Genomic DNA, 17,469 nt, shown 5'->3' with positions numbered 1-17,469 from the left:
AAATAGTAATAAATAGTATCCATATAAAGCAATTCTTAAATATTATTCAGAGGTGAAATCTAGTCATAATTGCAATGTCAGCAGCAATAACAAAAATTTTGTATATTTTCTCCTTATGTCAATACAGCGGATTGTTTATCAAGGACACATCAGCTGAAAATGTTCAGGAAATAAAGTTTACATCCTGGATTCATAAAATTCATGTGAAAATACTCTCTTGAAAGGCAGAGGGAAAATGAGGAAAAAAATAAAGTTAAGTTTTAAGCTGAATAGGAAAAATATACTACCATTTACATTTAGTATAGACCACAAATGTGGTTCTGAGACTTCTAACAGTAAAAATAATGAAACAAACAAAAAGAATACTGTGTAAATGAGGAAAGAAACAAAAGTTATGGGCTGCGTGAGATTACACAGAGAACATTAGCCAGCATTTGAGCCAAATTCTACTCCACATTAAGCCCTGTTCTCAAATGGGATAATAATTTTGATTAAGTTTATGCAGCAGCTTTAAGCAATACTTTCAATGCAATATGATAATCAAAGCATTTTATACTGTTATGGAGATAGAAGAAAATCAAGGAATGTCATATTACGTGATTACTAACAAAAGAAAATAATTTTGCAAACAATCAATATGCATGCCATAAAATAATATTTTAAGATACTAAATTTGATATAAAAAGTAAAACATCGGTATCCAGTTTGCCCAAATGTCTTGTCTTGCTTAATCGGTGTGTTGTCTAATTTAAAGCTGTTTGGCTAGAATTTTGTAGGATCTCAGGAAATATCCATCCCATGTACAGTTGCCTGGGAGGAGCACTGTTCCAAAAGAAAATTTAAATTGAAGCTTGGCTTGATTTATGTTATTTTCTTTTGTAAGACAGCATATAAACTACTTGTATTTACTTAAGAATTTTAATAGCAGAGAATGGCTCAATAACCCTTCACTTTCTATCATTCCTCTAACCTTGATAGATAATGTGGAACCCTTGCTTGTTCTGTGAGTAGTCACTGTGAAAATACAAACTGGTTTCATGGGTTGTGCTGAACAAAGAAGATGGGATTTGAGGACCACTTAGCCGGCCGATAACAGTACTAGTTTCTGAGGATCCACTTCGTACTTCCAAGTAATCATGTATGGTTTCTGTAGAAAAATTTACAAACTGGAGATGTACGCCTATGGAAGAAAAGAACAGCAAATATAAAGTTAATTTAAGTTTTACCAACACTCAACACACAGAGAGAGGTGCATTAGACACTTTTTTTTTTTCCTGTAGGTGAGGAGGCAGTCTTGTTATCTGGTTAAGGGTTTTGCTAAGTTCCTTTAACAAGATTCTATTAATTCTAGGACTCACAGACTTAATAAACAAGTCTACCTTCAGTCTAGCACTACTTTGTGAGCATGTAAAGAGTGACAAGATTATTTTAAGTGCATATAAAGGTTTCAAATTTTTTAATATTATACTCATGATTTGACAAAATTATTCAATAATTTTGGGTTAACAAACTAATTGTTATACAACGTAATATAATCCATCCCAAACCCTAGGAAATGTATTGTAATTAGAATGTCTTTACCTATATGTGTACTTAATTCTATCAGAAAAATTTTGAACTATGTACAAATATAAAATTGAATTTTACAAGGAAAATGAGATGAATTGCCAGAAAACCAATAATCTACATATTATTTGCTTATGGGTAACAAGACAATTGCAGAAACAATTATATATGAAATTCATGTTCTAGTTATATAGTCTACACATATCTAAATCATACTGCTTCTATATTTTGCTCTCAAGACTTATACCAATTTCACACTGGAAGATATCGAAAGGGCGTGAAATCAGTATATCGAAGAGATGTTGATACCTTACCTCTATGCTTACTGCAGGAACATCATCCTCAACTGGCAAGATATGGCATTAATCTATGTGTTCTTAATGGATGGTAGCTAAGGAAATCATTCCATTCATACCCACACATGCAAACACACACAAACAATAAACATAATACAATATAATGTAGCCAACACATTTGCACCTGGATTATATGTTAAGTGAAATGAGCTAGATATGGAGAGACAAATACACACCATACCAATTCCGAGTGGAATCTATAAAAGATAAACTCAGAGAAGCAGAGAGTAGACCGTGCAAAGGATTAGAAAAGAAGGCTGGGTTATATAGGCATACACATTGCAGTTACATTGCAGGGCATAATAAGTTCAAGAGGTGTGCTGTTCAAATAATGAACATAATGCATATGGATATATTGTATTTCAAATTAACAAATTACTAAAAAAATAGATTCCAAATGTATCCACTACAAAAAATAGTGTTAATGAGACACATAATTATTAGATTAATGGAGTTATGCCACCATGTATATGTATTTCAAAAATCATGTCATACATGATACATATATTAAATTTTGTGTCCATTTAAAATAATTAATGGACAAAAATAAAAGAAAATGTTCACATTCTTTCAGTTATCCAAATGCTCTGGGTGTAATGTATTCATCTCAAGCAACAATTATTCGGATTTCATTCTTCCATTTACATAATTGTATGTGCTCTCAAACGAAGCTGATATTAGTGAATACTTTTTATATTTCTTCTTAAGGGTGAATTAGTGACAATTGAAAGCATTTCCCGTGCTTAAAGTGCACATACCAAAACCTATAGGCAGTTTTACGGTCCACGTGCAATCCAGGCTGCTGGGGTAGTTTCCAGGAAAGCCGGGGCTGAGGATCACACCGCTGAAATCGGACATGGAACCGCCGCACTGAGCTGCAAAAGAGTAAAAGTCCCCACATAAGCCAGGGGAGGGGAACACCTCACAGTATTAAAACCACATTGAAATCATTTTACATTTCCATCAAGTGAGTGAAAACGGTATGACAGGATTTGAAGATCGTCAATTCATTCACAGCAAAATCAAATATAATCAGTTGGCATGGCATTTTTAAAACTGCATAAAACACAACACACTTCCTTCTTCAGAAATAAGTGCAAACCGAGTCAATCATTTCACAGCAAGTAACAGCTCATGTGCAATGAATGCAATCCAACGATGAGAATATGCCCCTTTACACAGCTAGAAGTATATATCTACTTCTTGTGTACTCTAATAATGTTTTGAATCTTCCAAATATGATATAATTTAGACTAAGCCCTAGCTAACCCTTTCAGCTCTGACAGAAGACTGTACACCAGGGGCTCATTTTTGTCATCTTCCTTCCTTTTTATGTTTTAGTATGAAAGCTCACTAAAGAATTTTAAGAAAAAAAGAGTTAATTTTCATTGATATTTGTGAAAGATGAACATACCCTTCATGAGATATGATCTTACTGTATCTTGCAAAGAAAAAAAAGCATAAACAAGTAATGGGATAGACATATATTTAAAATTTTTGGCAGAAGTTATAAATGGTTTCCTAATCATAGATAAGCTAGATAAACATTCTAAGAATAGAAAGTTAGTTGTACCATAAAAATAAGCTTTAATACATATGAAAGAATCTTCCAGATTCAATATGAATGCACATGTGTTCATCATTAAACAGGAATCAAGTTCAGGAGTTATACATAACGCTTATTTTCAACTTCAGTTACTTATCTATCATTAAAGATAGCAACAGACTGACAATCATACTCAGTTATATCTCATAGAGTCAAATTCAACAAACTGTTTTATAGTTCAGGGCAATACTCAGACATCAGTTTGACAGCTCTAACTTAATATATGAATGGAATAGAGTATTTCTCGACTTCTCAAGTGGAAGACACACACACACACACACACACATATGCATTTTGAATCAACATTATATAAACCTTTCTTTTGACCTCTGTCAACAGGCTCTAAATGTACACTTGAATATTTTCCTATTCTATGAAATCTTAGCTCATCCAAAGCAAAATTTGATATTATATACCATGAAGACACTCCACTCCACTTTTCTAAATTGTTCACTTACATTACAAAATGTGATAATGTAGTTGTAGAAAAGAAGTGCTTTAACCAAAACTACTTTTGAAGTTCAACGACACTTGTAGCTTGTTTTGAGTTATATTGAACTGACAGTAAGAAATCATCTGCTTTCTTGTCTTTAAAATTTACTCTAACTTGGAGCTGCTCATTTTCCCTTTATTCTGCTGTCACTATCTCTTTAGATGTGGTCGGCAAACATTGCTTTCATTCAAGACAAACCACGCTGAAATCCCAAAATGCAAGAAGGAAAAGGGAAAGAGAATTAATGGTAAGCAGATAAAGCAGAAGGTAGAAAAGGAATGATGAATCACAACAAATAGTTTAAAGAAAAGACACAAGACATCACACACACACACACACACACACACACACACACACACACACACACACACACACACAAAGCTTCATCTGGCTATATTGGCTCTTACCTCATTTCTCTTTGTTCTTGTCTGCAAAATTTCACAAGCTTTCATATCTTGTATTGAAACTCTGTATGTCACTAGTACTTCTAAGAACATTCCTTAGCGCTCCTTAAATTTCACCAATATACTTTAATTTTCTAACAAAAAAATCATTCCAGTTTTCCCTTTCTTGTTTGTCTCTATTATCTAAAATTTGTCATGTAATTTTCTTCCTCTCATGACAATATACAGCCAATTGCTTATTTTCCAGTTCACAAGTCTGTAACGTTGATACCATGACTCAAGTTTCACAAACAATTCTCCAAACCACCTCCTGACTGTAGTGTCTGCTTTCAATATGAGCATGGCTTTACCTAAAATACTTAAATTTTCTACCAACTGTAGTAGATAAGTAGATGCTTATTGTTCAAATACAATTCTCAAAATCTGCCATCCACAGATAATCTTATCTCTACATTCTTTATTCTTAGCACAAATATGTATTTATATGCATGTATAACAAAAATAAGAATACACTGTGAATTGTTTTAAGCTTTCTGATTTTTGTATTACAAACATCATCATTGTCATTATATATTTATTATATTTCCTTTTTCAATTTCCTTTTTCAAATGTATTTCTGTTAATTTTGAACCCTTAAGAGCTTATATTTCCTCTGACAACTATAGCTCTTGAAGCCTAACATACTCCATGTTCAGTAATAAACACATTAAACAAATTCTATTCTTCAATTCTCACAATAAATCTATAAGGCAGACATCCCATTTAACAAGAAAACAAACAGAAATGAAAAAGTAATTCATGATATACTTTTTTTTTAGTCTTGGGGCTTCAATTCTGGGCCTGGGCACTGTCCCTCAGCTCTTCAGCTCAAGGCTAGCACACTACCACTTGAACCACAGAGACACTTCCAGTTTTCTGGTGGCTAAATAGAGTTGAGTCTCACGGACTTTCCTGTGTGGGCTGGCTTTGAACCGTGATCCTCAGATCTCAGCCTCCTGAGAGCTAGGATTACAGGCATGAGCCACCAGTGCCTGGCACACACTTTTTTTTTTTTTTTGCCATTCCACAAAGCAGTTTATGAATACAGTCCATCTTGGTCAATGTCACCCTTTTCAACATTCTTTCCCACCCCTCCCAAACCACTCTTCTTCACTTTTTTTTTAATTTTTAGGTTTTGTATTTTTTTGTCATTTAACAAAGCAGTTTATGTGTACAATGCATTTTGATCTGTGTGATCCCTTCAACCACCTTCATCTCCCTTAGACACATCTTTTCCCTATTCTTTTCAATTTTGAGGTATACACAATGAATTCTTTTATGTTTTATATTCTCCTTCCTTTCTCCTTTCATTCATCTACCCTTCCCTACCTTAGTTCCACCCTCCCCTTTACAAGTATCCATTTATGGTACTTATTTTATTGGTCTTTTAGTTAGTCTTTCTAAAGAATTACACTATTTGAGCTCTGTAGGGTCTATTATATTTCAATTAGGGCACATAAGAATCTGACAAGTATTCCATACACTTTTATATCAATTTAACCCACATAATAAAGCCTCAACTCTTTAATTTTAGTGCAGGGCTCCTTCTTTGTAACAGGAGCCACGTTAATATTACATAATGAAGAGTCATATTTGCTCAAAAGCAACTTTATACTCCCTATAAAGTCACATTTTTAAAAAATAGTAATTGATTCTACCTATATATGAAGATGAGAGTGAATGGCATTTAAATTGAGACAACATTCTGAAAGCAAATTGACACTAGTCATCAATGCTTTAAAACAGTTCTATCTAGTGACATAATCTACTTCAGGAGAATTCTAAGGAAATAAGTGTAAAGAAAATATGAAAAATACTTATAAATGGGTTCTTTAAATTATGAAAAAGAAAACAGTGAAACTCAACAATAAGGAAATAGATACACAGACAAAACCATGTTTGCCACCGTGAAACTCTTTGGAAAAATGTATAATAAATTTTGCTAACGTTAAAAGGGAAACCACAAAACCAGGTATATTATATAATCTCAAGTCTATATTTGTTCAACATTTATCTAATGAATACTTAAGAAGGTAACAATTCTTCCCAGTAATAGCAAAATAGATATTATTTCTTTTGTTCCTCAGACTCTTTCATATTAAATTTTTAAGATCATATACACACTGCATGCACTCACACAAGATATTCACAAACAAGTATTTGTACATATAAATTTTGTACTAATAATTTCATGTAGATGTAGTTTTAAAATTTAAATAAGGAATTTAAAACTCTTTCCTTAAAAATACCATCTATTTTAAAGTCTTTCAGAATTTTTTACCAGTTAAATAAATTTTTAATCTTTCATGTAACTTCTTAATACTTTAAATGCATCATATATGGATGTTACAAACTAAAATGCACGCAGTATCCATGGAAGGCTGACCACCAATATGACTAAATAAAGCATTCCTAAATAAGGCCTGGTAAGGAGGTGATTAAAGTTGAATCAGGTCCTAGTCTGTATGAAATTCCATGGAGAAATCATTCATTTCAAATAAATAAAAATGAGTAAGCAAATAAATAAGCAAAAACAAAAAATACCCTTAGAAGAAATCTAGAAATCAACCTGATAGCAACTTGTTCTTGGAATTTTAGTTTTTAGAATAGTAAGAAAATAAAATCTTGTTATTTAAACCCTACATATGAACATTGAAGCAGATGAATAAACACAAGTGTGCCACTGTACAAAGAATCAATCACAAAAGTCATTGAAATTCTTTTGCCTGTGCTGTTTTCCTGGCCAAAAAAATAGTTTTAAGAAATGGTTACCTTTTTCTCCCACTGATCTTAATTATTCTTCATTACAGAAGTTATGTATTGACTATCTTTTCCAACAACTTTAATCAGCAGCATGTTTGATTTGTTAAAATACTACAGTGTCATCAACAGTATCATTTAACACTAAAAATCATTTATAATTTCTTCTATTTCTACCTTCCCAAATGGCAACAAAATGTTTTAAAGTTCATTTTCATAATCAGTAGAGCTAGGCATATTAGTAGTTTTATAATGATTGCAAAGATGAGAAAGAAAAAAATATTTTCCTCTTGATATATTGCATAAAACAGTTGTCTTTGCTGCAGAAGAAATCACATGATATGCCATACTCCCATAATAGATTATTTAGTTTGCTTACCAGGTTCAGTAGCAAGGAATGAGATATTTAATTTTTTCCAATGAATTACAATTATTTGTAACATGTCATTTAGAGAAAATGCCACAGAAATTAAAAGAAAATTTAAAAGACACCAATTCTATCTTCAGTGCCTACAGTTTAAAACTCATTCATTGGTATTGAAATGTATGTGTTAAGATTGTAAAAATTCCAAATAAACCAAATGAAACATACATCTCCATAAAACCTGCGGAAAGGCAAGCTGCATGCTTGAAATATGATATAAATGGTATACTTTTAAAAGTTGTCAAAGCTTACACATTATAATTCTGGAACCTACCCAAACAAATAGGGATTGGATAATTCCATCTTCTCACAGGTCCAGGCATGCAAGTGATGTGTGAATGACCCTGCACAAGCAAGACACACAGCTCACTACATACTTCCAACACAGGTTGGATTAAATTTCACACACTGACAGATTACTGCAAAAAGAAGCTTAAATAATTATTGTTGTTTTCACATATATTTCACTTTTACTAGAAATTTCCGAATACCATACTCTAACAAAGGCAATTACATAGACATCATAAAATGTGACTTAAGTATCTTAAAGTCTTGGTAGAAAAAAGTAAGACTTCACATCTCACTACAAAAATGTTTTATTGCTACTGCAATAATTAGAAACATGTAGAGAAGGACCTTATGCATAGTGCTTTATAGTACATTGTTATAAACAAATCAATGCTTCAAAGGTTTTTAAACAATAATTTCTAAATTAGTCTATTCTTAGGGAGTATTTTGTGATGCTGTTGATTTATGTCTCTCAAAAACACTTTCTAGCTGGGTACTGGTGGCTCATGACTTTAGACCTAGTTACCCAGGGGGCTGAAATCTGAGGATCATAGTTCAAAGCCAGTCTAGGCAGGAAAATCCATGAGAATAATCATCAAAACCACAGAAGTCTGGGGCTTTGTTTCAGAGTGATACAGCACTAGCCTTGTGCTATAAAGTTCAAGGAACTCAGTGCCTGGGACCTGAGTTCAAGCCCCAGGACTAATCCCCCCCCCCCACAAAAAAATCCAAATACATTAGGAGTGATACAAAAAAATAACATATAAATTGAAAATATATTCATTTTACAAAATATGTTCTAGTAGATTTATGCTAATTTGGCAAATTCATAATCATCTTATCATGGAATTTCATTTAATGCTATAATTTATACTATATTTTATTTTCCAACCTAGTTTGTCATAGTAACAATCCTGTCTGAATAAGACTTAAAGGAAATTAAAGATCCATTTTGATTCAAAAGTCACTCTTGGTTAGTTACCCACAAAACAATTTCAGTTATTCATCAGTTTTCCCATATATAAGTGTGTGTGTGTGTGTGTGTGTGTGTGTGTGTGTGTGTGTGAGATGTGTGTGTATGTGTGTGTATATATATATATATATATATATATATATATATATATATATATAAAACTATTATCCTTTAAGTCTAAACAAGAGTTTAGCAATTGACTTACCTGTAGAGAATATCCTTGGTCACACTGGAAGGACACCACGTCACCCACCATATATCTGTCTCCAACTTTAATCCCACTGCTAGGAGTTTGTGGCTCAGGACAAGAATCCAAACCAATTGCTAGAAATATGAGATTATAATAATATGAGGAACCTTCATTGTATGTTTTTGTTTGTTTGTTTATTTTGCCAATGCTTGGGCTTGGGTTTTGGTACTGTCCCTGAACTCCCTTTTGTACAAAGCTCGTGCTCTACAACTTGAATCATAATTGCAATTTCCAGATTTTTCTGTGATTCATTGGAGATGAGAGTCTCATGGACTCTTGCTCTTTGGGCTAACTTCAAATCACTGTCCTCAGATCTCAACTTCCTGAGTAGATAGGATTACAGGCATGAGCCATCAGTGCCTGGCTCATTGTATGCATTCTTAAATCACATATACAACTGTTAGTCAACCTGAATCCTGATGTCATTTCAAACTACATTTCACTTTGAGGAGATATTGAGAATTTTCTATGATTAAAATTATTTGCTGTGCATTACAGAGCAAACTGAATTGTTTATTTTATTTTATTTTTTTGTCGGTCATGGGGCTTGAACTCTGGGCCTGGGCGCTGTCCCTCAGCTCTTCAGCTCAAGGCGAGCGCTCTACCACTTGAGCTACAGCGCCACTTCCGGTTTTCTGGTGGTTTATTGGAGATAGGAATCTCACAGTCTCTCCTGCTCGGGCTGGCTTTGAACCGCGATCCTCAGATCTCAGCCTCCTGAATTGCTAGGATTACAGGCATGAGCCACCAGCGCCCGGCTTCAAACTGAATTGTTTAAAGCATTAGTAAACTACTTTTTATAAAATATTTTGTGCTTATAAGCTACGGTTATGAAAATATTAATAACTATCATTGTATTATGCTCATTACTTTGAAATTTACATTTTCAAGTTAAACAGATGCATCAATTACATAGCTTATAAGTCCCAATCTCCTATCACTATATGCACTGCATTAAAACAACAGCAACAACAACTACAACAGAAGAAGAGGAGGAGGAAGAGAAGCAGGAGGGGGAGGGGGAGGGGGAGGGGGAGGGGGGAGGAGGAGGAGGAAGAGGAGGAGGAAGAGAAGCAGGAGGAGGAGGAGGAGGAGGAGGAGGAGGAGCAGGAGGAGGAGGAGGAGGAGGAAAAAGATTGTGATTCAAGGCCAGCCAGTGCCACAAACACAAACAACAACAGCAATGATAAAAAATGATGTTAAGCCAGGATGCTGGTAGCTCACACCTGTAGTCCAACTATTCAGAAGCCTGAGATCTGAGGATTGTAGATCAAAGCCAGCCCAAGGCAGCTGGGGCAAAATGTCCAAAAGACTCATTTTTTTTTTTTTTTGTCAATCATGGGGCTTGAACTCTGGGCCTGAGCGCTGTCCCTCAGCTCTTCAGCTCAAGGCTAGTACTCTACCACTTGAGCCACAGTGCCACTTCCAGTTTTTTGGTGGTTTATTGGAGATAAGAGTTTTATAGACTTTGCTGCCTGGGTTGGCTTTGAACCCCGATCCTCAGATTTCAGCCTCCTGAGTAGCTAGGATTACAGGAGTGAGCCACTAGCACCTGGCTTCCAAGAGACTCTTATCTCCAATTAACCAACAGAAAACTGTAAGTGGCACTGTTGGCTCAAAGTGGTAAAGCACTAGCCTAGAACAAAAGAGCTCAAGGACAACCCCTAGGCCCCAAGGCCAAGCCCCCAAAACCCATACACACACACAAAAGCAAAACATGTTATCAAGACAGTCTCTCCACAAGCTGAGCATGGGGGTAGTGCATGCTTATTTTCTGAGTCACATAAAATCCTCTGAAAAATAATATGAAGCAGGAAGGAATAGGAGTACGGTAGTTATCCTGGTTCAAAATCATAGACAAGAATTAACAAGAAAACATTAAAAAGGATTATCGCTTATATATTCCTTCACTCTTGGACCATATATTCTCTGTTTGAAAAATACCCTTGTTGTATCAATCTCTACATTTCCTTACAATGGCTACTTGTTGCAGTTAGATGTTCAATATATGTTTCTTCTGTATGAATAGACTGAAAGACAGTTCTGTGCACAGTGTCTTAAGGAGGCAAACACTGTTTGTATGAATGAAAGCATAGTATATGAAACACAGAGAATTCTTGTCTTGCTTATTTCCCAGTAAATATCAATGCCTAATTCTGCCAATAGATGATGCTTATCTAATACTGTTCAGAATAAAGCAGAGAAGATAACATGAAGGCCTTTTCACAAGAATGTAAGACAGTAAGAACAAGTGGTTCTTTGGTTATACATGTGAGGTCCTCTTGGATGTTATCTTGGAAGCACGTAAACTGGTATCCTTGGCCCTAGTTCTTACAATACCTAGGCCTTGATACATGTACCATGTTTCATATTTCCCAATGGAAATGGTTTTAAATTCTTGATTTCTTTGGGGTCTGGGGAATCTAGAAATACCCTACTTACCACTAGATTATATCCTAATTTTTAAAGTTGTTATAGGTAAGTTATCCTTTTTCAATTAGCTCCTGTGATACAAAAAGAAACTATAAGCCAAGTGTGAATTACACATGGCTGTAATTCTAGCTGCTTATGAGACGGAGATCTGAAGAACACTGGATCAATGTCAGCCTGAACTGTCTAGCCCTTATGGCAGGATCTCCAAAATAGCCAGCAAAATGCTAGATCAGAGGCATGGCTCAAGTGATGGAGTGCTGACCCAGAAAGTATTCCATGCAAGTGTGATGCTCTGAGATCAAATCTCAGCACCATAAAAGAAGAAAATTAAAGAAATTGCCATGGTGGATTTAATTAGTTTTAATACACATTAGTAGGCCTCACAGATTAAAACAGCTCTTTTTAGAAAATACTAAATTTTAAAAGTGAGTTATGACTGGGTGCCTGTGGCTCATGCCTATAATCTTTGCTATTCATGAGGCTGAGATCTGAGGATCACATTTCAAAGCCAGCCCAGATAGGATAGTTTGTGGGCTCTTTTTTATGTTTTTAAATTTAATTTTATTGCCAAGGTGATGTATAGAAAGGTCACAGTTACATATACAAAGTAGTGACTACTTTACTGCTCAAACTTGTTATCCCATCTCTCATTTTCCTCCCACTTTCTCTCCCTCTCCAAGCTCTAATTAATCACCAAAAAATCTGGAAGTAGAGCTTTGGCTCAAGTGGTAGAATGCCTGCCTTGAGCAAAAACACACAGGGATATTACCCAGGCCCTGAGTTTAAGCATCAAGACTGGAACACCCACAAAAAAGTGAATTATGATATGAGCATATATTTCTTTCAATATGATTTGGCCTTCCTTCTATATGTTCTCAGTCTCTGGGTAGTCCTGAGCAGAAAATATATTATTTTAAGTCATGCTTGTGCTCATTCTTAACAGAGAACATCAAATTTCATGCACTTCCATTTCTCTTCCTTCCAACAAGTGGAAGGTCACAAATACAGCAACTATAATATCCCAGAGTAGGAGTAACTGCCTTCTCAAGGAGTCAAATATAAAGCTGTGGCATAGATGTTGTAGAATATTTAAAGCTTTATTTTAAGCAAAGCTTTTAGATTTTATCAAAGAATGATGCTTGCAAAGCATTTTCACTATAGAAATGATACAAACTCTATAAACTATGTGATAGTAACTTTTAAACTAAAAGCTAAGATAAATATACTCATACAGAAAAATACCAAAATGAAATATATCAAATAATGTAGTTTCTGACATTTGGTTATGAGATTATAGATGGCCTGTGTGTACTGTCTTATAATTTTCTTTATTTCTGAATTTTCTATAATGATATACATTCTTTCTAACATTAGTTAGATGAGTTGATGATAGTAGTATATTTGGCACTGAAAGTAAGTGTGTCTATTTATCTAGAAGATATTCTGTTATACTAATTAATCTCCACTGGATACAATAGTTTCGAGGAAGACAGTAAATGAATGCAGTGATCAGAAATGCCAGAGCAGAAGAATGAGAACCTCATTCATGTTTGCCCCTCATAATAGCTATTATTTTATATAAATTGAAAAAAGTAAATTTAACACGTCGTTTAAATAAGGATATAGGTGGACGCGTTGTAACAATGAGAAGTACAAGTTGTCATGTCGCAAACGAACTTTACAACTTTGGTGGGGGGAGGGAGGATTGGGTGGGAGGGGCGGGGGGAGGCTGGGAAGGGATGGGAAGGGGAAACAAAGGAGGAGGCTACAATGCTTGATAAGAAATGTACTCATTATCTTGCCCACGTAATTGTAACCCCTCTGTACAGTATTTTCACAATAAAAATAAATAACAACTAAAAAAATGTATTATTAACTGAAAATTCTGAGACAGTTAAAAAAAGAAAGTAAATTTGAAATACTTAGAAATGCTGAAGTTCAAAACTGCAGTCACTTTTAACTTACTCAAGTAAAACTGTTCAAATATATATTTAAAATATCTATTTTAAGTAATATTTTTATTGAAGAAAGTACTTTGAGTAATCACCAGCAGAAAGGATTTTAGCTCTTCTACTTACCAAGGCTAGTTTTCTGTTAATAGCGGCAGTCAAGAGAGGGCCATTTTATCTTTGTGAGTATAAATTTTATAAAAATCGTTTCTTTGACATTCAAAGACACTCTCAGATTAAATCTTTCATAATAGGATGGAGTCAATTTGTTATAATACCCACCCCCCAAAAAAAAACAGAAAATGATTCAAAAACAAATCCATTCAAAACGTCCTGTTTTAACTGCTATCCAATTGTCCTAGGCTGTTAATCTGGCTCAAAGTATTAGAAGCTATTACTTTTGTCATATTAACAATGATTGTTTATAACCTAAAATGACTAATTTTCTACTCATGCTAATTTAGATGATTTTTTAAAGTATACACCAGTATTACAATTTGGCATATTATGATTACCATTACAAAAGACAATAATTTGTTGAGTGCTGGTGGCTTAGCTATAGTCTTATATTGCTAGCTACTAATGAGGCTGAGATCTAAAGATCAAGTTTCAGTCATGCCTGAGAAGTTAATATCTGGAGACTTTTATCTCCAATTAACTACCAAAACAGCCAGAAGTATAGCTGTGGCTCAAAGAGATAAAGCCCTAACCTTGAGCCAAAAAACTCAGGGTCAGCACCTAGGCCCTGGGTTCCAGCCCAAAGATGGGCCCAAAAAAATGGGAAGGAAGCAAAGAAGTAAGAAAGGAGGGAAGGAAGGAGGGGAGGAAAGGGAGGTAGGCAAGGAAAGAGAGAGGAAGGAAGGAAGGAAGGAAGGAAGGAAGGAAGGAAGGAAGGAAGGAAGGAAGGAAGGAAGGAAGGAAGGAAGGAAGGAAGGAAGGAAAACAACAGTTTGAGAATAAAAAGATACTTGTCATCATTAGAGGATATATTCATGATCAGTTGGGCTTATAATTTGAAGATCTTTATAAAACTTTATTGGCATTTATGCAGACTTTTACTGAGATAATGTCTCAGAATCAAGTAATCTAGCATACAAATATGTATGAAATATTTTCCATGTAACTTGCAATGTGATGAATGTTTATGAATATGATTTTAGAAGGAATAATTCTGACTTTAATATTTACTGATCTTCAAAAAAGACAATATGTGAAAAATACATAAAATATGGAAAAGATAGAAAAATCAAAATAAACATGTTTCTATTATTATTGAAGGTTTTTAGGCATGGATGTGAAGATGTTAGCTGAATTTTAGATGTATATGTCTCTGTTATAGTATATATTTCCTGTGTCATGACGAACATCTTTTTGTGAAAATTAATAGATTTTATGTAATTGCTATCAACAAATAATTACAGAATATTCCTATTAAGAAAGTATATAAATATTTTTATAAAACACTGATAATTTATTTATCTTATCATATTGATTGATAAAATGAAATGTTTGTTCTATTGGTAACTGCTCTACTTCAAGATTAAGGAGAGCAGGATCAGTCTAAAAAATTCAAGATAGAAATAAATATATGAAGATAATGAATAAAGAATTTAAAAACCTAGGTCAAAACTATAAATCATATATAAGTAAAAGCAGCAAGATTATCAGGAAATAAATTTTGATCAAAAGAAAAGACAAAACAAATTATGATAAATGTGTAAGGGATATATATAATTAAAGTTGGAAATGAGTTTATAAAGATTAATTATGCTTATTTGCATGAAATATATCCGGAATTAATGGCAATTAAAATTAGATATGACAAATGCTGATCATTTAATTTAGGAAAGGGGTGTTTCCACATTCAATAATTTATGGGATGTTCAAGTATATAACTTAGTTTAAACAAAAAAAAATACTGTATTCAAAAGTCTAATTAATCTTAAAATGCCTGCTTTTCTCAAAACATCCATTATGTCATTTCCTAAAGAAGAGACCATATTTAGTGATTACAAAAGTCAACTCATTAAGAACTAATACATTATGTCTTAATTGTGTTGCCTGAGGATAAAAAGAAGTAATGTTTGCTGAATCAAAACTTTTCCTAATGTAAGTTAGAGTTAAATGCATAAACTTCCCAATATTTATTTTATTGTTTTGTTATTTCTATGCTTTTATGAATGAGGCCATTCAAAGTATTCCTATAACTATACATAAGATGAAAAGTTACTTTCAGGCCACAAGAGATTTCCCAAACTTTACAGAGAAATTATTGGTGGCAGATATAACAAATAGCATTAGATATATAGAGAAAAGAGAAGTTAAAAATGTATATATGTAGTGAAATCTCACAAGCTAAGAACATTTTCTCTTGCAAGGAGAACAATGATACAAGCTGTATGATGACAACCTCAAACACATTTTCTTAAAATTACTCAAAATCACTGGGGCACCAGTGGCTCATTCTTGTAATCCTAGCTACTCAAGAGGCTGAGATCTAACAATCGTGGTTTGAAGCCAGCTTGGGCAGAAAACTGCCCATGAGACTCTTATCTCCTATAAAATACTCAAAAAACTAGGACTGATACTCTGGCTAAAATGGTAGAGCACTAGCCTTGAGCACAAAGAGGTTCAGGGACAGGACCAGGACCAGGATTGAAAAAAAAGAAAAGAAAAAGAAAAAAGAAAGAAAGGCCTTCAAATACATAAATTGAAAAGGAAATAATCAATTCCCATATGCTCATGCTACTATGGATTAGGCAAAGGAAATTTTCAGTGCTTTCCATAAGAGAAAATTTGGATGACATTTATTTAGAATTTAATAGTTACATCTCCTCATGTGAATGTTTAATTAGCACCATACTCACAACATAAAGAATAATATAGTCATGATCAGTGGTGTCAAAATATGAATCTAGTCTTCCAAATCATATTCTCAACAGAAAGAAATGTACCCCCAGATTCTGAATATGTTGTATCAATTTCCCAAGGCTGGTAGGACAGTATGATTTCCTTTATTCTGTCTTTTTTCCATTTCCTCAATATCAATTTTAATTAAAAAAAGCAAAACTTTTTCAATCTTTCCATTAATATTAGGTATTATTTTATATATTGCCAACGCCTTTAGGATTTTTGAATAAAACACCAAACTTCCAGGAACAGAAAAAGTAATAGAAATAAAATTTTAACTTGAAAATATGTGCGTGTTATCTTATTTTGTGTCTGCAATTTAGAAAGTTTTCACTGATTCAAATTTTTTTTCTATTGGTGAGAGATAGATAGATAGATAGATAGATAAATAGATAGATAGATGCATACATAACTTCATTCCTCGTATAATTAAATATATAATTCTACATAATCATTAGTTAGGAAATTCATTATGTACCTATTTACCAGTACAAGGTTTGGGATTTGATTATGACAATCAAATAAAAGTGTTTGTATTGACCTTGACTTAAGTCAATAGTTAAGAACTAAGAATCAATTTTTATAATGTAAGAAATAAAAACAATCAGCTTTCCATTGGAATACAAACTGACTAAGCAGACATTTTCTGAAGTCAAAACCAAAAGAGAATATCAGGATCCTTTGCTCAACCTCTCTCTTTCTCATCCTCAGTGACTAACCAGGTATCAGCCTCAATTTCTCCACATTAATATTCCTGTGCTGTCAATCTTGACCACAATGACTGTCTGCTTTCAGAATTTCTCTTGTGAACCATCAGGATGGCTTCATCTCAGTCTCCCTCCTGTGGGATATTCCATCTATGCTATTCATTTTTCACTTTTATTACTATAATCCATGTAACTCCCCAAATTGAAATCCATCCATGTATTTATTCTTTCTACAAGAGAAGACATATGTCACATCTTTCATGTAATCATCAAGCACTTACAAATTTCTTTTGGTACTCAAGCTTTCTGTG

At 33.7% G+C, this 17,469-nt stretch overlaps 1 protein-coding gene across 4 annotated transcripts in view; it reads right to left on the bottom strand.

The window, feature by feature from the left end:
- Csmd3 (CUB and Sushi multiple domains 3) overlaps positions 1-17,469 on the bottom strand; it is a 926,836-nt gene that overhangs the window by 93,385 nt on the left and 815,982 nt on the right. For all 4 annotated transcript variants that reach the window (XM_042673149.1, XM_042673151.1, XM_042673150.1 and 1 more), the window contains 4 exons: positions 9,115-9,233; positions 7,923-7,992; positions 2,681-2,797; positions 971-1,180 (listed from right to left, as the gene is read on the bottom strand). In XM_042673149.1, coding sequence (XP_042529083.1) covers positions 971-1,180; positions 2,681-2,797; positions 7,923-7,992; positions 9,115-9,233 — 516 coding nt within the window. The remainder of the gene's footprint in view (positions 1-970; positions 1,181-2,680; positions 2,798-7,922; positions 7,993-9,114; positions 9,234-17,469) is intronic.

Source organism: Dipodomys spectabilis, unplaced genomic scaffold, assembly GCF_019054845.1.
Source record: "Dipodomys spectabilis isolate Male_0828 unplaced genomic scaffold, ASM1905484v1 ptg000783l, whole genome shotgun sequence".
Classification (NCBI taxonomy): domain Eukaryota; kingdom Metazoa; phylum Chordata; class Mammalia; order Rodentia; family Heteromyidae; genus Dipodomys; species Dipodomys spectabilis.
This window is presented reverse-complemented; position numbering and strand designations above follow the sequence as displayed.